This window comes from Ambystoma mexicanum, chromosome 3q (assembly GCF_040938575.1).
Source record: "Ambystoma mexicanum isolate Mex_15411 chromosome 3q, UKY_AmexF1_1, whole genome shotgun sequence".
Lineage (NCBI taxonomy): Eukaryota > Metazoa > Chordata > Amphibia > Caudata > Ambystomatidae > Ambystoma > Ambystoma mexicanum.
The window spans coordinates 331577632-331599653 of NC_090926.1; the positions used below are offsets into that span (position 1 = coordinate 331577632).

Here is a 22022-nt window from a genome sequence, read left to right on the forward strand (position 1 = left end):
GGTCCTCGCCATACCGCTTCTTGATGACATCTGGGATGAGGGGCTCGCCCTCCTCAAGAACCCTGCCACGGCGCCGGCAAAGAGGGACCGGTATGAGAAGAAGTACCGGGTCCCTGACGCTGCCCCCTTGTGCCTTCGGGCACAACCTACCCCGGATTCAGTTGTCTCGGCGGCGGCAAAGAAGAAAGCTGGGGGGGCATCGGCCTCAACATCAACTTCCCCGCCGGACGGTGAGGGCAGGAAGTTGGACAGGATGGGACGACTGATCATCTCATCCGCAGCGACGACTATCAAGGCGGCCAACGCCCTGGCTATCATAGCCCGCTACGACAGGGAGTTGTGGTTCAAAATCGCCCCTATGTTAGACTTCCTTCCGGGCGCCAAAAGGGCTGAGGCCCTTGAAATCCTACAGGAGGGTGAGATTGCTTCAGACCACACTATCACGGTGGCAACGGACATTGCCGACACCAGTTTCCGTCAGTTGGGCAACGGCGTTTGCTTGAGACGACGAGGATGGCTCAAGGCCACGGATTTCCGCCAGGATATACAAACCAAGGTTTTGGACATGTCCTTCGACGGGAACAACCTGTTTGGGAAGGCGGTTGATGAGTCCCTTCAGGCCATCAAGATAGACAGAGACTGCCCGGGCACTGGGAGTGCTCCAACGACGACAGCCGTCTTTTCGGAGCTCCGAAGGCAGACAAGGTGCCTCCAAGGAATCCGGCAGTGGCTCCTCCACGTACCGCCAAGCGGCAAGATCTTTGTCCCAGGAAGCCTACAGGGGACGCGGCAAGTCAGGTGGTGCCTGTCGTCGACAGGGAGGTCAAGGAGGCAGGGCGGCCTTCAAACAAGATTGAACCGACAGTGGGGTCGGGCCCCCGCCGAAACACCCCCGTGGGAGGCCGGCTGGCGAGGTTCGTCAGCGTGTGGGAGTCCATCCCCACCGACCGTTGGGTGCTGGACGCCCTGGCCCAAGGGCACGCCCTCGAGTTTCAGAAGTGCCCTCGCGTTCCACCCGTGGCCAGGAAGGAAAATCACGTCCCTCAACTACTGTTGGAAGTAAGGGCGATGCTCAAGAAGGGTGCCATCGAGCTCGTCCCAAAGAGGCTTCGGGGCTCCGGAGTTTGCTCAAGGTACTTCCTCGTAAAAGACAGGAGGATGGCGCCCCATCCTGGACCTACGACGACTGAACAAGTACATCAAGGCTCAGAAGTTCCGTATGGTCACCCTCCAGCACGTGCTGGGACAGCTGGAGGAGGGAGATTTCCTGTCGTCGTTGGACTTGGAGGATGCGTATTTCCACATCCCCATTCTAAAAAGACACCGAAAGTTCCTCAGGTTCGTGGGCCAAGGGCGGCACTACCAGTTCAAGGCCCTCCCGTTCGGATTGAAGTCGGCACCCAGGGTGCGCCTACAGGGGATCCACGTCTACCCCTACCTGATCAACTGGCTCATCCGGGCAAGGACGGGGGAGCTTTCCGTGGAGCACACTGCGAAGACCGTCCAGCTGCTCACGGACCTGGGATTCTCCAACTTTCCAAAATCCCACCTGGTTCCGTCGCAAGTCGCCCTGTTTCTGGGAGCCAAGCTCGACACAGTGGCGCGGCTGGCCTCGCCGTCGGAGGAAAGGACCAGGACCATTCTGGGCAAGGTGCAGCGTCTGCTGGCCACGGACATGGCCAGGGTAAGATCTATCAAGTCCCTCCTCGGGATGATGTCCTCCTGCATTTATCTGGTGCGCCTTTGCAGGCTTCGGATGCGCCCCTTACAAGAGTTCCTCGATGCCCGCTGGGTCCAGTCGACGGGCAGCTTCGAGGACAGGATCCCTCTCAACGAGACGTTCCGTCAGGCGATCCGGTGGTGGGGTACCCGCTCCCATCTGTCGGCAGGCACGGACTTTCAGATCCCAGCTCACCAAGTGACGGTGACGACGGATGCCTCCCTGGAAGGTTGGGGAGCGCACTCCGGAGATCTTCACGCGAGAGGCCTTTGGCTCCCGGAGGAGAAGTCACTCCACATCAACATTTTGGAGCTCCCCGCAGTGTTCTGGGCCCTCGGGTCCTTTCTCCCGTCCCTCAAGGGCAAGGTGGTGAGGATCTTCACCGACAACACCACCACGATGTTCTACATCCGGAAGCAGGGCGGAACCAGGTCCCCTATCCAAGGAAGCCCAGGATCTGTGGCATTGGGCCGTCGCCCAACGGATGTTTCTGGTGCCTCTTCATCTGGCAGGAATAAAAAACACGATCGCCGACTCACTCAGCAGGGAGCTGCGCTCGTGCCACAAGTGGGAACTACGCCAGGATCAAGTGGATGGACTCTTCCGATGATGGGGCGAACCCCAAATCGATCTCTTCGCGACGGCGAAGAATTCCAAGTGCCGGAGGTTCGCCAGCAGGTTCCCCCAGCCGAGGAGCATGGGCGATGCTTTCTCGTTCCCCTGGGACGGCCTATTTCTTTATGAATTCCCTCCGCTGCTGTTGCTGCTCCGGCTCCTCAACCAGCTCAAGAGGTCCCGGTGCAGGATGATCCTCGTCGCACCGCCGTGGCCGAGACAGATTTGGTTCCCGGACCTTCTGGACTTGTCAACGTCCACACCAGTCAAGCTGCCGACGGACGCAGACCTTCTCTCCAGAGAAGGAGGCGCCATTCTTCACCACAACCCGGAGTCGCTGAACTTGCAGGCCTGGCTCCTGCAGCACTAGAGTTCGGAGGGTACGACATCCCGGCCGACTGCAGAGAGGTTCTTGCAAAGGTCAGGGCGTCCTCAACTCTCAAGTGCTACGGACATAAATGGAAGAGGTTCTCTGTCTGGTGCCGTGCACAGAAGATTAACCCTCTGCGGATTACGGCCCCTCAAGTACTGCTGTACCTACTGTCGCTGGCCAAAGCTGGACTGGCTCACCCCTTCATCAAAATACATCTGGCTGCAATCTCCCGATATACCAGGACTACGGGACGGGCGTCCTTGTGGTCTCATCGCCTGGTGAAAGAATTCATGAAGGGACTATTCCGATCATTCCCGCCGGTGAAGGCTCCTGCCCCGGCGTGGGAGCTTAATGTGGTGCTGACCAGGCTCATGGGGGGGCCCCATTCGAGCCTATGCATTCGGCACCTCTGAAGTTCCTGTCATGGAAGACAGCTTTCCTTGTGGCCATCACCTCCGCACGACGAGTAGGAGAGATCCAGGCCCTATCTTGCAAGCCTCCATACTTGACTTTTCATGACACGAGGGTGGTGCTGAGGACGCACCCCTCCTTTATGCCCAAGGTGCCGTCGGACTTCCACCTAAACGAGCCCTCGGTGTTGCCAGGTTTCTTCCCGTCGCCTTCGTCGCCGGCCGAGAGGACTTTGCACTCGCTGGATGTAGCTAGAGCGCTGAAGTTCTACGTGGACCGCACGAAGAGTTTTCGGAAGACGTCACAGCTGTTTGTGAACTTTGGGACTGTGAATCAAGGGAAGGCTCTCTCGAAGACTTCCATTTCCAGATGGCTCTCCGGCTGCATCATGCACTGTCACCGGTTGGCAAACCAACTGCTGCCCGGCCGTCCGAGAGCCCATTCGACCAGAGCGATCGCTGCTACCATGGCGGTCCTGTCTGGTGTGCCCCTGCTAGACATCTGCAGGGCTGCGACATGGAGGTCGACGCACACCTTCACAAGATTCTACTGCGTCGATAGGACTCCAGGGAGGAGTCCAGGGTCGGCCAAGCAGTGCTGCGCAACCTGTTCGCCTAAGGTGAGCCTGGTGAGGAGGTAAGAGATGCTTAATGTTGAGTTGTTGTATTGCTTAATGTTGAGCCTGTTGCCACCTCCCGTGGTTGTGCATGTGTACTGCTATGTATTCTCTTATTCATGAGCATGTGAATCCATGCCAGACCCCATGCTGGAGAAGGAACAAGTTACTTACCTGTAACTGTTGTTCTCCAGCATGGGTCTGGCATGGATTCACATGCAAACCCTCCCGCTTACCCCTCTGTGGCTCTTCACTTGGTCATACTGCCACTTTACGTGCTACCAAATCTGAGGATGGCTGCCAGAGGCGGGGCTTAGGGAGAGGGTAGTCATTGGCTGGGGGCAGTATGACCCAGAGACCAGTGATTGGTTACTACTAAGAAAGACAGATCAGAAACTAAACTGATTTTTTTCTATACCGAGGATTCCCGCCCTGACGACGGGGAATATTCATGAGCATGTGAATCCATGCCAGACCCATGCTGGAGAACAGTTACAGGTAAGTAACTTGTTCCTTACCATATTTGGCACGGTTAGGTGGCCTGACTCCTAAATGGCCATGCCACAAGGTTCTTTGTCCTTTCCTTTGGCCATCTTGCCCCTTCACCTTCCCCAGGTCCAGCCGACCCGGGTCAGTCCTTATTTGGGCATGCATTTTCCTACGAAGGGCCAAGCTTTCGCGGGCTTCTGCATGCCTTGTGTGCGCTCCCAGTATGTGGGATAGACTGTCTAGTTCCAATACACATCCTGGGTGCCACAGTCTGGTGACCTGGGACCACTGTAGTCCACGATTGGTCCACGTATGGTATGCCTGTATGTGAGCAGATCTCCCATTGGGTACTCTTCGTTTTGGCGCAATGGCGATTTTGGATAAGAGAAGGCTCCAAACACCCATACCATGTCGATCATTGGAGTTCTCACTGAACAAAGGATAGGATCCAAGTATCCTGAAACTAAGAAGACTAGTTGAGAACCGCTGGTGACCCACTGGAAGGTTTGGCACCTTGAGCCTGCTGTAGTCCCGTGGGACTCCTCTGCATCTGGTCGTCCTAGAAGGTCTGCAATGACGCTTTGACCCATTGGAATAGTGGGACCAACTTTTCTCGGCACCTTAATCAAAACCTGCAAGTAAGCCTTTCTTAGAAGCGTCCCTGGGTCAACCAGTGGGCTGACCAGCTTGTGCAGGGGTTTTGCCCTGATACTGGCGCTGTTTGGAGGAGGCCCTTGAGAAACTTGGTACATCGCAAGCTCTGTGTTCACGGCACTCTCTCACCGAATTAAGTACACTTGGCGTTCCCAGGTCTGGAGTTAAGTGAGCGTGCCCGAACCGGAGTATACGCGGTTACTGTGTCGCCCAGAAGTGGTGATAAACTTTGCAAGTTCATTGCAGCTGTGGTCCTCTGTGCCCTGAAGCCTGTGACAGCAGAACTGGCCTGATCCATCCACCAGGAGCGTAGAAATCGCCACTGTCCCATTTGGGAATAAACGCTGTATCTTCATCGCTGAAAGCCGCACAGCCGTGAGATTGCCGCATTTGAACCTGCAACCGAAGTGGATTCGACTGCCTAAGTTTGATCCGGAGAGCGCCGGGGGTCGGTGAGTAATTGCAACTCCATCCATTTTTACGCACGAGGGGCCCCTGAGGGCCTCTCTCCTTTCTACTGCTAGTGTGAACTAGCAAACTATTCCCGAACTCTGGGACATGCTCTGCCCTGTTGGGGAGACCCTGCACGAATAGTGGGAACTTATTCTGCATCACCTCACCCACCTTTCTGAGCTGTTACAGACCCTTGAAGAGACCCCGTTTTGCCCATCTGCATTACCGCGTTCGCCAGCATTACAAGTACACTTGAGCAATAGGATCCACTCTTCTTAGGGATTCGACTGCCTTTCAGTTAGGATTGTGTTTGATGCAGAAGGGACTATTTGCGCTGCCTCATTCCTTCCCCGTTTTAGGTTGTGGACCCATTTTGTGCATTAACCCGTTAGACCCCATTGGTCTTGTATATATGTGTATAGATAGGATTGTATTGGTTTAATACTGCTCAGATTTTCTTACTGTGCGTTGAATTGCAAAGGCCTTGGAATAAATGTATTTGTATTTTTGATATATATACACCTGACTGGGAGGGATTTGTAAGTGTCCTTTACTCTGTGTGCTCATTGAGGTCTTTCAGTCACCCTCACCCCTCCTGAGACCTTGTCTTGACTGCCGCCAAGCTACCTTGATTGGTCTGGCTTGTCCAGAAGGTTACCCTGTTCCGAGAAATTAGGCTGGCATTCTGAACCTCTGCCCACCTGGTCAGAATTCAGAAATCCATCTGAACAGCTGTCAGAGGAGGGGCTTTGGGAGAGGGCAGTCATTGGCTGGGGGCAGTATGACCCAGAGCTCGGTGATTGGTTTATAGGAGGAAGACAGTTTGTAAGTGAAAGTGAAACAGTTTTTTACATAGGATTCCCAGCCTGATGGGTAATATTCATGAGCATGTGAATCCATGCCAGATCCATGCTGGAGAACAATAACTAGTTCCTTTCCCCAAATTGCTGCAATACCCGGTCTATCGTCCTGAGAGTTGTTTCTGGGTCTATGACCATTAGCAGTACCTCATCTGCAAATGCTGTGGATTAATGTTCAGCCCAGCAAACGGGATCCCCTTTTATTTCACTAGAGGACCGAATATTGGCCAGGAGGTTCCCTAGGTGAATAGTGTAGAGGAGCAGGGATAGAGTGCACCCCTGCTTCGTACCCCTTGAAACCAAGACCTTCTCAGAAAGCTTGCCATTGATTGCCACGCACAAGCTGGGCTTGCGATAGTTAGCTTTTATCATGGTTAAGAATTTAGCCCCAAATCTCATCCTCACCATAGTGTGAAAGAGGAATTTCCATTCAACTCTCAATGCTTTTTCAGCATCAAGAGCCAATATAAGGGCCGAGATCCCTGTCTTGCTGACCTTTTCTATAAGATGGCTGACCCTTTTGGTTTTGTCACAGGTCTGCCTGCCTCTAATTATCTGGAATGGTCTGGGTCAATGATACTTGAGGGGGGGGGGGAAGCTTCTCTAAGCGATTGGCCAGTATCTTCGTGTAGATCTTTGCATCAATATTTATAAGTGCGATTGGTCGATGGGACCCCCAGAGGGTACAATCTTTCCCCGGTTTTGGTAGTAGCACCACCTTTGCTTCTTCCATAGAAGGAGCCAGTCCTCCCTTGCCCCCGAAGGAATTAAAGAGCAGGATCATGTATGGGATTAGTACCTCCCTATATGTTTTGTAGAAGTCTGCTGAGTATCTGTCTGGGCCGGTGCCCTTCCCTTTGGCAGGCTTTTTATGGCTGCCTTAACTTCTTCTGGTGTTATGTCACTTTCCAATTCCTCCCTCTCCCAACTTGTGATTTTTTTCTTTTCTTTTCTTTTTTAGTGGGCATGCCTCTAGGTACTCCTTTTGGGCCTGGTCTGACTGGGCATCAGATTTGTATAAGGATGAGTAATGGCCTGTAAATGCCTTTTTAATGTTTGGCTTCGCAGAACATTCCTCACCCCCCTCTGCCCTTATTTTTAGTATGGTTCTAGACAATTCTTTCTTCCTTAACATCTGGGCCAAGATGCGAAGGGCCCCGTTGGCCTTTATGTAATATCTCTGCTGGAGGTATGACAGCAAGCGCTCAGCTGATTTAGTTTGTAGGACCTCAAGCTGGCCCTTAATCTTCAGATATTCCCTCCTGACCGCCCCACCTGCACCTTCCGCCATACGAGTCATTATTTGCTTTAGCTTACCCTCAAGATCAATTTCCAACGGTCTCATTTGCCTATTCCTCGGAGCTTTCAATGATATAAGCGACCCCCTGAAGGTGGCCTTGAATCCGTCCCAAATCATTTGTTGGCTTGTCCCTCCTGATTTATTGTTTTGGAAGTACTCCTTTTTCGTCCCTCACCTCCCCCTTTTGGATCTCGTCTTTGAGACTATGAGCCGGGTACCACCATCTCCATAGTCCTGGTGTGCCCAAACCCAAGGCCAGAGTTAAAGTTATAGGAGCGTGGTCGGCAAGAGAGATTGCACCCACCTCAATGTCAGATACCATTCCCAGCAGGGACCTCGACACCCAGGGGTCAATCGGAGAGAAGGTTCTATGCACATGGGAGTAGAAAGTGTATCCCCTTGTGGTCCCACATTTTTCCCTCCACCAACTCCATTAGTGATGTTTTTTCTTTTAGCTCCGTCGAGGGCTTGACCCGACTATTGAATACCCTTGTACTCCTGTCCTTATCGGGCTCCCAGGCCATGTTGAAATCTCCAACTCGTAGTATGTGGCCTTTTGTTAAGACCTCCAGCTTTTTTCGAGTTTGCAGTATAAACTTATCCTGTCCCACGTTGGGGGCATATATGGCTGCCAGCGTGTATGTCCTCCCCCTCCCTTGAAAGACTACAGCTAGCCATCAACCCTCTGAGTTTCTCTCTCTGGCAGTGATTTAACAACCCAAGGTATCTCCTATTGCAATCTGGACCCCCTCCCCTCCGCTTTAGCTGTAGCCCCTTATCTTTACCTTGTTCCTATCTTGGTGTTGATGTGTTTCTTGGAGGGCTACTATACCCAGGCCCTCCCTCCCGAAGAAGCTTTCTAATTTCAGCCCCTAATGTTTAGGGATACAAGCTTGAGCTTGTTATTCCTGGCCATGGTCATGAGGTATCTTCCACTGTAGGCTGATTACGAGCAACAGATTATAGGTAGGACCCCCCCTTATTTTGTATCCCCCCCACCCCCTCACACAGGGTGGGCTGAACCAGCCTCTAGTCGTACCCCCTACAACCGATTTTCTCCCCCCCCCCCCCCTGAACTTCCATCTCAGGAATTGAGCCCCTGCACCCTCGCAGTGAATTCTTGTGCGGTTCTCCACAGACCCATGCTAGATTCCAATCTAGCCAATAGCCCCTTCCCCGGTACCTTCTGTCAGTCTCTCTTCCCAGGGCAGCCCTTGGGATCATATTTATCGATTTAAGGAGCCTGTGGTCTCTGGGCTCCCTCCTGCCTCAGCTCTCTTCAGGGGACCTTGGTGGGCCGTTCAGCGCTTTTTATCTTGGGATTTTTCAAAGTGTATTTGTACCATTACCACAATTTCCTCTTTACCGGTTCTTTTGGCGGCTTTTGGGACCCCCCCATGATCCTCTTCCTGCTCAAGGTCCAAGATCCTCAAACCACCTTGCATGTAACAATCGTGCATTTCCATCCCTCCCACTCAAAGCACAGTTCGAAAGCGAAGTTCTATCTGTACCGTATTTCTCTCTTCGTTAGGCTCCTGACCACCGGGCCCATCATTCGCCTCTTCACCAAGGTGGTCTGCCAGGTCCTGGTAGAGTGACAAGGCGGACCCATTATGCGTGACTGCCCTTGCTTTTCTCGCCGCCACCAGCACACACTCCTTCTGCTCGTAATTGTGTAGGGCGACAAATACGTCTCTGGGTCTGGCTCCTGGTTCATTCCTCTTTGGTCTGACTCTGTGCCTCTAGGTTGATCAAGTTTGTAAACACATGTTTGACCATCAGGCCTAGGTCCTTGTCGCCCACCTGCTCCCCCAGACCTTTTATTCGTATGTTCAATCGCCGTGAACGATTCTCCAGGTCTTCACTTTGGAGTTCTACGTTTTGCGTGCCTCTAGACCGGTGTTCCACCATTTGCCGATTTTCCTCGTATCATCCACCACCTCCTGAATTGCATTTTCCACGGCATCCACTTTCTTCCAATTGGTTAATGTACCCCTTTACCTATGGCAGGGCTAGCGACACGTTCTCTCTCATTTTAGACATTTGCGTTTGTATGGTGTTCCGATTTTGTCCCCAAAATCCTGGACGCACTGGTTCAGGACCTCCTGTGTGACCACCTGATAGTTCCCCACCTTTCCATGAAGTCCTTCCTCATCTGCCCTCTTAGGGTCGCGCTCCCCGTTCGTCTGGGCACCCGCATCTTTGCGCCACAGTTTTTGAATATTGCCCTCTTGGGACTTCTTTGCAGATTTCATGGGGTTTTGGACCTCTTTTCCTTTTGCTTTAGAGATTGTGCCCCTTCTATCCCATAGGTGGTACGAAAAAGAACCCCAGCTCCGGTGGGACCAGTGCCTTCCACACCCCCTAGTCTTCCCGTTGTTCCCGGCTTGACTGTAGATTCGTGCTATATTCCCTGGATGTCAGCATGGCGGTTCCTCCTTCAATGAGGGTCGTAGGCGTATGCTCGGCCCAAGCCAAGGCTTAAGCTATTACTTGCCTGCCTGGCCCTTCTCTTGGGGGCCCCCTGTGCCTCGTGGACGTCCTCGCTGCTTTGCTGTCAGGCCACGCCCCTTCTCAGGCCACTGTTTGTTATAGCATGGCTTTGTACCAGCTTCCTGTGGTGCCAGGTGATGGACTGATGCTGGGGTAGAGGCCGCCTCCTTACTATGCCATAAGAAGCAGCTCTCGGAGTCTGAGCTGTCAGGGGCCTGCCTAGGGAGGGACCCAGCTCCCTCTTGCCAATATAATTTCCTCCAACGTGCAAGTTTTCCCCCCTCTGCGCTTCCAGGCCTCAGATCCTTACTGTAGGTTCAGGACCCAGCTCAGGCCCTTCTTTTAATTAGGTCTGTAGTATCCTCCCGGCACCGCCTGATGGAGCTTTTCCGAGGCCTCTGAAGACCTGACCTCTCCCTCGGGGACAGGCCTCAAGTGAGGCTCTGCGGCCTTCTCAGCTAGACACCAGGAGGCGGCAGAGGGGGGCCGGCCACCCACGCCTCTCGTCTCGCCTATCCCCCTCACACTCACTGTTAATTTCTGGGGTGCATAGGCCAATAGACAAGCCCCACTCCCTACTCCTTGCTCTTCCTGCTGCTTCACTCCCAGGCTTGTTGCACTACCTCCCTCGCTGTCGAGGAGCCTCTGCGGGTAACGTTCCCTGCTGTTGCTGTGCCCCTGCTATCTCTCTCTTCAGCCTCGATTGACAGGGGATGGGGGATCTGCTCGTCCCCCTCAGTGCAGGGTCACCGCCAGCCCTAGGGGTTCACTGGCTGTGCTGCCTCTGATGCGGAACAGAGACCGCTGGGGTTGCCATTCTCCCCAGGCCCTGGCTTCTCCGGCCCACTGGTTCTTATTCACTGCCGTGCCTATTTTCTCTTGATCTCTACCAGCAGACTACTCTGCGCCACCTTGTCTCCCGCACCTGGGAAAGATTTACTTCATTTAAACATAACAATTAGGGCCAGGGCTGGGGGAGGAGAGCACTTACGTGGTTTTCCTCACAGCGGCCATCTTGGAATCCTTTCAGCTGTATTTTTAAAAGCAGATGATAAATCTGTGTTCCTTTCCTAATGGTGTATGTAGTGTTCAGTGCTTTCATATCCTCCAGGCTTGTCTAATGCAACACTATATCTTGCCTTATGTTAACACCACAGAAGGCCAGTTCATTTATTTGAAAATGCTGTAGCTTGATTCGTCTTGCAGCTTTAAAAATAAAAAAACATGATCACGTGTTAGCCCTCTGACATCTCCATGGGAATTCAGTGGACTTGCTTTTCATTCCAGGAGCCTCACTTTTTATACAGTTACAGCCCTCGTTCCTCTGCAATCTTCTTCAACAGTTTACAGAAGGGGGTGTTTGACTGTCCAGTCAAGACAGATAGACCCCCAGTGGGAGCTGGTACCATTCAGGCACTCTGGCAGACAAAGTACAGGGGGGTGAAAAACTCCTGCCCCTCACTGGCTCCCCAGACACTGGAGCCTAGGCGAGGACACCCAGGGGTTCCTACCAAAGGCAAAACACACTCGCCTGTCTCCCCTTAACAGAATGGTAGAAGGGCTAATTAAGAACCACCACGCTAGTAATGGCCGTCAAGCCACGCTTTTAGAGGACTCCAGAAGTTTCTCAGGCCCATCTCGGACATGGCCCAGGAGAAGGGAAGCGCGACGCCCGGAAAGCTGTTCAGGGTCTGCCCTGGAGGCCAGCTTCAGAATGTCTTTAAGGAGGACGAACACTCCCTTTGCCTTTACTGCCTACATGAGGACAAGACGCACATGGAGAAGGACTGTGCGTTTTGCGGCAATATGTTGGAGCGGACCATGAAGGACCGCCATCAACGTCTCGCCAACTGGCTGGAAGGAAAGAGCCGAAGTCCGCGGGCGAGAAGAAGTCCGAGCGGTCTTCTAAGACCTTTTGAGGGCGCCCCGGCGACGGGGCTCCAACAGAAGGCCAAGCACCGCGAGTCCACTGGCACCGGGAGCGCCGAACGGTTGGGCTCTACGGGCGCCAGGCAGGGCGCATCCTCCCCAGCGCCATCAACCACGAGGCAACGCTCTGGCTCGGGTAAGAGGAAGGCCGAGCACCCGGCGAAGCTCCTGGAGAGACCCCGATCGAGCTCGAAGGCCCCATCGGAGGGGGAGCGAGGCAGTGACCCTACCCCCAAGGAGAAGGCGGTGAGTGCACCTAAGGTGGTGAAAGCCTTAATCCATCCGGCCAAGGCCTTTATCGAGACAGTCGCGGCGGCCCTGGCTCAGCCTGTGGAGGCTACACCAGTGGTGGCGACCTCGGGGCCCAGAGTCTCCCTGCCACCGCAGAGGGAATCCTCTTTCATGCCCATCGACAGGACCCCCGTGAAACCTCCGACGGAGAAGAAAAAGGGGGGGCAGGAGGTCGTCGTGGATTCGGCCTCAACCTCTGAGGAAGAGCTGATCGAAGTCTTAAGCCACGGCGTTGGCGTGGAAGAAGACCAGCCCGTCTGGAGGGACCCTGACGTAGGAGACGACGAGAACGTCGAGGGTGCCGACGGGCTCCTGACCTCCCGTCGGACTCCCCTCAACCAGTGCCGCAAGACAACTCGGCAGCCATTTTGTTGGCTATACAGTCCTTATGCTTGGAGATGAGGACGAGACTGCCGTTACCACCAACGGAGGAACCGCTCCCGACGGGGCACCCGGAGCCAGGCCCTTCTGGGAGCCCTCCCCCTAAGAGAAGAAGGATTCATCCTCCACCTCCTTTTCAGCCATTGCGCCCTGTCCAGCCCTCCTCCCCGTCCACCACACGTGGGGATGATACGGGGACTGACACGGCCGCGACGGGTACAGACGACGAGGTTTACGACGAGGATCTCCCGTCGTCACCTCCCACCTGGGCTTCCCCGCCCGACGAGATTGGGTCGTTTCACTCCATGATCGCCAGGGCATCCGAGCTTTTCCAGCTCTGCCCGGAAGAGAAGAAGGAAAGAAGGTTTCCTTTATCAACGGCGCGAGTCCAAGAGGAAGACGGTCCTCGCTGTACCTCTACTGGACGATATTTGGGATGAGGGCCTCGCCCTCCTCAAGAACCCATCCACGACACCGGCTAGAAGGGATCGGTACGAGAAGAAGTACCGGGTCCCGGACGCGGCCCCCTTGTGCCTTTGGGCACAGCCGACCCCGGACTCTGTCGTCTCCGCAGCAGCCAGGAAGAAAGCAGGGGGGGCGCGGCCTCTACGTCGACCTCCCCGCCGGATGGCGAGGGAAAGAAATTAGACACGATGGGACACAGAGTCATCTCGTCGGCAGCGACGACGATTAAGGCGGCCAATGCCTTGGCTATCATAGCACGCTACGACAGGGAGTTGTGGTACAAACTGGCCCCCCTGCTGGACTTCCTACCAGACAAGAGGGCGGAAGCCCTAGAGATCTTGCAGGAAGGAGAGGTGGCGTCGGACCACGCCATTACGATTGCGACGGACATCGCCGACACTGGATTTCGCCAGTTGGGCAACGGCGTGTGCCTTAGGCGGCGTGGATGGCTCAAGGCTACTGACTTCCGTCAGGACGTGCAGACCAGAGTCTTGGACATGCCGTTCGACGGAAACAACCTGTTTGGGAAAACAGTGGACGATTCCCTTCAAGCCATCAAGGCGGACACAGAGACGGCCCGGGCTCTTGGGGTTCTCCAGCAACGGCGGCCGCCCTTTCGGAGCGGCGGAGGCAAACAGGGTGCCTCCAAAGGTTCCAGCGGCGGATTTTCCACCTACCGTCAAGCGGCCCGTTCGTCGTCACAGGAAGCGTACAGGGGACGAGGCAAGTCAGGCGACCCCGCCGTCGTCGCCAAGGAGGACAAGGCGGCAAAGCCTCGTCGAAGCAGGACTGAACCGGCCGTGGGGTCGGGCCCCCACCAAAGCACCCCGGTGGGAGGCCGGCTGGCGAGCTTCGTCAGCGTGTGGGAGTCCATCTCCACCGACCGTTGGGTGCTGGACGCCCTAGCTCAGGGTCACGCGCTCGAGTTTCTAAAGAGGTGCCTGCGCGTCCCCCCTGTGGCCAGGAAAGAACGTCACGTCCCTCAACTTCTCTTGGAGGTAAAGGCGATGCTCAAGAAGGGCGCCATCGAGCTCGTCCCAAAGAGGCTTCGGGGCTCCGGAGTTTACTCAAGATACTTCCGCGTCAAGAAGAAGACGGGAGGATGGCGTCCCATCCTGGACCTACGACGACTGAACAAATTCATCAAGGCACAGAAGTTCCGGATGGTCACCCTCCAACACGTCCTGGGTCAACTGGAGGAGGGCGATTTCCTGTCGTTGTTGGATTTGGAGGATGCCTACTTCCATATTCCCATCCTAAAGGGACACTGAAAGTTTCTCAGGTTGGTGTTCCAAGGGCGTCACTACCAGTTCAGAGCCCTTCCCTTCGGATTGAGGTCGGCACCCAGGGTGTTCACCAAGTGCCTTGCACCGGTGGCGGCGCAGCTGCGCCGAGAGGGGATCCACGTCTACCCCTACCTGGAGTGGATGCTGGTTGCGGACGCGGCCAGGGTGAGGTCCATCAAGTCCCTCCTCGGAATGATGTCTTCTTGCATTTATCTCATCTGCCTGTGCAGGCTCCGGATGCGCCCGTTGCAGGAGTTCCTGGACGCGCGCTGGATCCAGACGACGGGCAGCTTCGAGGAGAGGATCACACTCGAGAGTTTCCGACGAGCGATCCGGTGGTGGGGCACCCGCGCGCATCTGACGGCGGGCATGGACTTCCAGACCCCCGGCCACTAGGAGACAGTGACCACGGATGCCTCCCTGGAGGGGTGGGGAGCGCACACCGAAAATCTGCTCGCGAGAGGCCTTTGGCTTCCGACGGAGAAGTCCCTCCATATCAACGTCCTGGAACTCCGTGCAGTGTTTTGGGCCCTCAGGTCCTTTCTTCCGTCCCTCAAGGGCAAGGTGGTGAGGATCTTCACCGACAACACCACCACCATGTTCTACATCAGGAAGCAGGGCGGAACCAGGTCCCCAGCCCTGTCCAAGGAGGCGCAGGATCTGTGGCATTGGGCCGTCGCCCAAGGGATGTTTCTGGTGCCGTTTCATCTGGCAGGGATAAAAAACACCATCGCCGACTCGCTCAGCAGAGAGCTGCGCTCGTGCCACGAGTGGGAACTACGACAGGATCTAGTGGACCGCCTCTTCCGACGGTGGGGCACACCCCAGATCGATCTGTTCGCGACGGCGACGAACTCCAAGTGCCGGAGGTTCGCCAGCAGGTTTCCCCAGCCGAGGAGCATGGGCGATGCTTTCTCGTTCCCCTGGGAGGGCCTTTTTCTATACGCGTTCCCTCCATTGCCGATCCGGCTCATCAACCAGCTCAAGAGGTCACGGTGCAGGATGATCCTCGTCGCACCTGCGTGGCCGAGGCAGATATGGTTCCCGGACCTTCTGGACTTGTCAGCATCCCCGTCAATCAAGCTGCCAGTGGACGCGGATCTTCTCTCCAGGGAAGGAGGCGCCATCCTACATCACGACCCGAAGTCGCTGAACTTGCAGGCCTGGCTCCTGCAGCGTTAGAGTTTGGAGGATACGACATACATGTTCGGATGGCCAGGCAGCGGTCAGTTTGCCAACCGATGACAGTACATGATACAGCCGGAGAGCCATCTGGAAATGGAGGCCTTTGAGAGAGCCTTCCCCTGATTGACAGGTCCAAAGTTCACAAAAAGTTGTGACGTCTTCCGAAAACACTTTGTGCGGTCCACGTAAAACTTCAGCGCTCTAGCCACATCCAGCGAGTGCAAAGTCCTTTCGGCCGGCGACGAAGGCGACGGGAAGAAAACAGGCAACACCAAGGGTTCGTTGAGGTGGAAGTCCGAAGGTACCTTGGGCATGAAGGAGGGGTGCGTCCTGAGCACTACCCTTGTGTCGTGAAAAGTCAAGTACGGGGGCTTGCAGGAAAGGGCCTGGATCTCTCCCGCCCTTCGTGCGGAGGTGATGGCCACAAGAAACGCTGTTTTCCACGACAAGAACTTCAACGGAGCCGAGAGTCCATTCCACCAGAGCGATCGCAGCTACCACGGCGTTCCTATCTGGTGTGCCCTTGCTGGACATCTGCAGGGCTGCTACGTGGAGGTCGACGCACACCTTCACGAAATTCTATTGCGTCGATCGGGATTCCAGGGAGGAGTCCATGGTCGGCCAAGCAGTGCTGCACAATCTGTTCGCCTAAGGTGAGCCTGGTGAGGAGGTAAGAATTGCTTAATGTTGAGTTTGATGTAATGCTTAATGTTGAGCCTTTGCCACCTCCCGTGGTTGTGCATGTGTGTACTGCTATGTATTCTTTATTCATGAGCATGTGAATCCATGCCAGACCCCATGCTGGAGAAGGAACAAGTTACTTACCTGTAACTGTTGTTCTCCAGCATGGGTCTGGCATGGATTCACATGCGAACCCTCCCGCCTACCCCTCTGCGGCTCTTCACTTGGTCATACTGCCACTTCACGTGCTACCAAATCTGAAGATGGCTGCCAGAGGCGGGGCTTAGGTAGAGGGCAGTCATTGGCTGTGGTCAGTATGACTCAGAGATCAGTAATTGGTTACTACTACGGAAGGACAGATCAGAAACGAAACTGATACTGATTTTTTCTTTACCGAGGATTCCCAGCCTGACGACGGGGAATATTCATGAGCATGTGAATCCATGCCAGACCCATGTTGGAGAACAACAGTTAAAGGTAAGTAACTTGTTCCTTCTCTAGAGAGCTGGTCAGCTCATTAGACCCCACTCAGCTGTTTCCAATGAAAATGCATTGGAAGCTTCAACAGAAAACATGACCTGGCAGCGTCTCTGCAGCATGCCAAAACTGAACTTCAAAGCTGTCACATAACGGTTCTGTATAATCATTTCATGCTGAGTGTAGTTGTCTGAAAATAATCTTATGAGATATGTATTTGCACACAGTGTTAGGAATATGTTCTCTCTTTAGCAAGTTTCTGTTCATTTCTGTAGTTCTCCACACGTTTTGCTGTTGTACTCAGTCTTTACTTTTTCCAGTAAAGTGAAGTCTTCAGCTCCACTGCACTTTTACTCATTGTTATGGGGAAACTGACCAGTCCTTCAGACTGTCAGTACTGGGAAACTTTTTACTTTTTTTCTTTTCTCATGTTATCTATTTTTTTGGGGTATCTTTTTATCATTGCACAATGCATCTTACAATGCAGTGCAGTGGGGTCTCTTTCATATGACTAGTCTACTCTCAAAGGGATTTTTCGGTTACTTTACATATGCCTAAAGACAAGCTGGTGGCAGCAGTTGCATTTTCACAATTTTGCATTTTCACTTTTTTTGCAATACTTTGTTAGTCTTACTGCGTTTGGCTACTAACTGTGGCTAATGTCCTAAAATGGCCATGCCATGAGATTTTTGCTTGTTCTTTTTGCGTTTGTTTCTTCCTTTTCCTTCCTTGCCAGGTCAGGAAATATCTTTTATGGTCATGCACAGCCTGGGAAAGCCTTGGTTTTCGCATGGTAGTGCAGGACCATGCGTGCTTGTTCCCAGGAAGTGGGTTGGACTGTCTGGTCCCAATCCACAAATTGTTTTCTGTATGTCTAGAGAATATGCACAACAATCACCATCATTGGTCCTGATTGGACCACTGCCGGGGTGTGTCAGGGGCAGCTTTTCCCTTGGGTGGACTGAGTTTGTCTCAACTGAGTTTCTGGATAAGAAGAGTCCTGCAGCCATTCCCCAGCGATCATGCAAGGAGCCAAGTATCCTTCCCAGCTGTGAAGACGCACCAGACCCGTGGACCGGTGCTAAGAAAGCCTGGCGGCCGACCAACTTTTACTATAGTCCCGGTGTAGCCCGGTCTGTGGTCTTTAGAAATCCTTGGGTGGAGCTTTGATCCTTGGAGTGGTGGGACCAACTTTTCCTGACGTCTGATCGGTGCCCTGCCATCTGGAGTCTTCCGAGGTGTTTCTGGAACCATCCTTTGGACTTTCGTGGTAGAGGCATCACAGTTCTGTGTCTTCGGCTTGGTACTTCAGGTATCCTCTGCTTGTTTTGCGTTCCAGCATCAACGAGACCCGAGGTTTTGACCACAACAGCTGTCCCCTCCTGTTGCTGTGCATCTGTGTGAATCATCAAAACCGGCTTTCCTGTGTCTGGTAGTGTGCCTAGAGGAGGCCTGCATTGGTGCGAGTTGCATTCATCAACAGGAACAGATTGCACCAGCTTCTGAATCCAACCGGGCCATTTTTCACACCCGCAACTCCTGGGCTCTGGTCACCGGAACCAATGGTGGGAAAACAGACCTCTGACGACCCTCCAACCACCTGCCAAGTCTGAGGAGAAATCGGAGTATGGGGGGTGAGTTAGAGCAATACTTACCTGCAACCCTATGTCCGCCTGTAAAAGATTTGAATACATTTGAAATGTTTTACAATTGTTTGGCTTCGGCAAAACATTTTGCCGAAAGCTGGGAACAGTCTTATTCACTAGAATACGGCCTCTTCTGACTTTTGGAACCATTGTTCCCATCCACAAGACCCTCCTAACCTTTTCACAGCTCCCAAAACGTTGAACTGAATTATTTGGGCCCCAGGCCGCAGTCAACTTAGGGTTAGACTTTCTAAAATTAGGGTTGTATTCTTGTGGACTGCTGTTTCAAATACCCACTGCCTTCTCTTTCATTATTGAGGGGTAGGGGAGATTATGATTTTATTGCACTGATTAGAGGGGATGTATGTGTATTTTTATTATTGGTGTTGTGATAGTATTACTTTTTTTATAGGCATCTTCATAGTGTTCTTTGGCCATAAATATAGTATTTTTATAACGATCTGTCTAAGTGTAATCCTTGATTACTTTTATTTTATTGAACATTTGTAGGGCGCTTATACATCAAGAAAATTGTGTTGTAAAGGGAAGGGAAAACGGCAAGACCCAAAAAAAACTTCACAAAAACTTGCTTTGTGAACTCATTGTGGACCCTCTACCAGGCTCACTCACTCTTGAGACTTAGTCTTGACCACTCTCCATGCTACCTTGATTGGTTTTACTACTGCTCCCAGAGTTCTGTGTCCACCAGGCCAGAGTGCAGAAATCCAGTCTAACACACTGCATTACAGACACCTGTTAACACCTTTGTAAGAGTTCTACATTCACATGTAGACTAGAGTGTGCTCAATTCAAATGTGTAGATTAGGAATGCATGGATAATGCACAACATATTTATTAGAAATGTAGATCAAAATGCACACACTATCAATAGGTTCACTTTTTTTTCGGTTCACTTATTTCCTTTTTTTGTACTTATTGAACATTGATTTGTTATTTTGACAGTGACAGTGATGAGGAGAAAAAGGCCAGAAAAGCCAAATCTGCTAAAGGTGAATTTAAGGATGAGGAGGAAACTGTGACGACAAAGCATATCCATATCACACAGGCAACAGAGACGACGACCACCAGGCACAAACGCACAGGGAACCCAACTAAGATTGACCTGGGAGCTGCAGCACACTATACTGGAGAGAATGGCAGCCCAGAGCTGACCTCAGCAGCACACCAACAGCCAGCTAACAAAGTAAGAAAAACTATTTTCCATTGACGATTTTTGATTATCTCTCTGCTGCTTCTGTGTTCACCTCAGCTCCTGCATCAATCATTTTCTGCAGTGCCATGGCTCTCAGCAATCCAACACCCCACCTGCGAACCGTACAGTTGACCCTGTTCCACTTTCTGGTGCCTTGTCTCTGTTTTCTCTCCCGCGATCTTGCCACTATTAGTCCAACCCACCCCCTTGCTTCCTTGAGGTTGACTTTTCACCATGGTCTCAGTGCTAGTTCTCCAGCATGGGATCTGGCCTGGATTAATATGCTCAGGAATATTCCCTGTCAGGCTGGGAATCCTCGGTAAAAGAAAGTTTCACTTTCACTTTAATACTGTATTTCTCCTCTAAACCAATCACTGTTAGGCATAAACCTGTGCAGTTCTCTTTGGGAACACTGCAAAAGATTTAGGACTACAGGTGTTAGCAGTAAACCCACTTGGTAGCAGTCTGTACCACCCAGATTTACCTGGTAGCTGTGGCTGAGCAGTCAGACTTCCCTCAAGAAGAGTTAGGCAGTATGCAAAGTATACACAATAGGCACTCAGATACAATAATACAAGCAAACACTGACCAGAGCTTTGGTATCAAAGTATATAATTATTTATTTAAAGACACACGGTTTGAAACACTCCAGCACTCTTATTATAAAACACTATAAACGCAGTTACTATTATAATATATACAACCCTTATTCCTTATCAGATAAGTCTTAGTTAACACCACTTATTTCCAGACAGAGGTGAGCGCTTAACTATAGATGGCACTCCAATACATACATTCATGAAGAAGGGAGGGGAAAAGACAGAATATTGAAAGATACACCACTCTAAGATTTAGGAATACTATTAGCAAGGCAGAAGAGCAAAAGTCACTTGTGAGCCAAAGTCCATAGGCTGGGCCCACTCTTAGAGAGAGCAGAGCACAAATGCGCCATAGATCATACAGTTACACTAGGCTTAGAAAGTTTTGCGGAGAGTTCGAAAAGAGTTTAGAGAGGCTCAGAAAAGTTTAGCCAGGGTGTCCCAGGCTAACCCAGGTTCGAAAGCCGGGGGCTAAATCTACCCCGTACAGTCGGTGGCAAGGGAAGCCAGGCGAAACACAGTACCTTAAGTGGGAAGGATCCTCCAGCGGTGGCAGTTGTTCCTGGCAGCGGGTGCAAGTCTCGGCATCGTCCAGGGGAAGAGACTATCTCGACTTGGAGGAAAGCTGAAGGTCGTTGCACTGCCAGGGAAGAAACCAGCCGCAGAGTTTTCCGGTTAAAGGTATTACCCTTTAATTCGCGGTCGTGGTAAAACGTGGTAGCCCGGTTGCCGGGGTGCTTGGCTCAGGCAAGGCGGTCACGAGATACGTCAGGAAGGCGAAAAGACGGTGAAACTGGTTATCCCCTCCAGTCAAAGGAAGAAGACTCTCCGGCGGGAGATCTCCTCTGTCGTTGGGAAAAGTGGTGAGACGGTCCAGCAGGGCTCCACCGGTGGTGTCGTCGTGGCAGGTCGGCTCAGCTTCTCCCTCGTCTGATTCCTGTGGCGACTTCTGAAGTTCCAGTCCCCAAAGCCCTGCTTTTATGCAGAAAACCCCCATTCACTGAGCCTAGCTGTCACTCAGCCTAGCTGTCACTCAAACATGCTAAGTGGTGAGCCGGCCGGCTCACCACTTGGGCCAATCAGGACGGAGTGCGACTTGAGTTGCCTAGGCAACTCAGTCCAGGGTGCCCAAATCCCCCTCCACCCCTCCTACGTACCCCAGACAGAGTGGCACCACTTTGGAGGGCTTCTGTGGAGAAGCCCGCCAAAAAGTGGAACAAAGGGCTCGACTTGGGTTGGAGTCACACAAGAGAACACAAACGCCATTTTAGAACAGAGTTTTGGCAGAAAATACCAACCGGAGAATTAATAATAATTAAATAAACCGGCGGTATGTTCGAGGCTATCGTAATTGGTGTTGCCTGTCTTCTTTCCAAATGCGTTGTCGCCGGCGGAGAGCTCCTTGCATTCACTAAACGTTGCTCGGGCTTTTAAATTCTACGTGGTGCATACAAAGGACTTTCGGAAGACTTCATTTGTTCATCAACTTTGGACCTGTGAATCAGGGAAAGGCCTTGTCAGAGGCTTCAATCTCCAGGTGGCTCTCTGGCTGCATCATGCACTGTCATCGACTGGCTAGCAGGTTGCTGCCAGGCTGTCCAAGAGCTGACTGCATCAGAGCTGTTGCAGCTACGACAGTGTTACCCTATGGTGTGCCCCTGCTTGATCTCTTCAGGGCTACTACTTGTAGGTTCATACTCGACAAAGACAAAAGTTCTACTCAGTCGTCGAGGATTCCAGGGTGGAGTCCCGAGTCGGCCAAGCAGTGCTACGCAACCTGTTCTCACACCTTCACGAGGTTCTACGGGTCTATGTGAATAGACCTCTTTTTAACGGTCTCAATAGAGACAGATTTACACTGACGGATTTTCTTTTGATCGCAAAA

The 22022-nt window shown here is 52.7% G+C and overlaps 1 protein-coding gene across 1 annotated transcript in view; it reads left to right on the forward strand.

Annotated features, from left to right (window-relative positions):
• CLINT1 (clathrin interactor 1) overlaps positions 1-22022 on the forward strand; it is a 780718-nt gene that overhangs the window by 305815 nt on the left and 452881 nt on the right. Inside the window, exon 7 of the mRNA XM_069653921.1 lies at positions 19289-19529. Within this exon, the coding sequence (XP_069510022.1) occupies positions 19289-19529 (241 nt within the window). The remainder of the gene's footprint in view (positions 1-19288; positions 19530-22022) is intronic.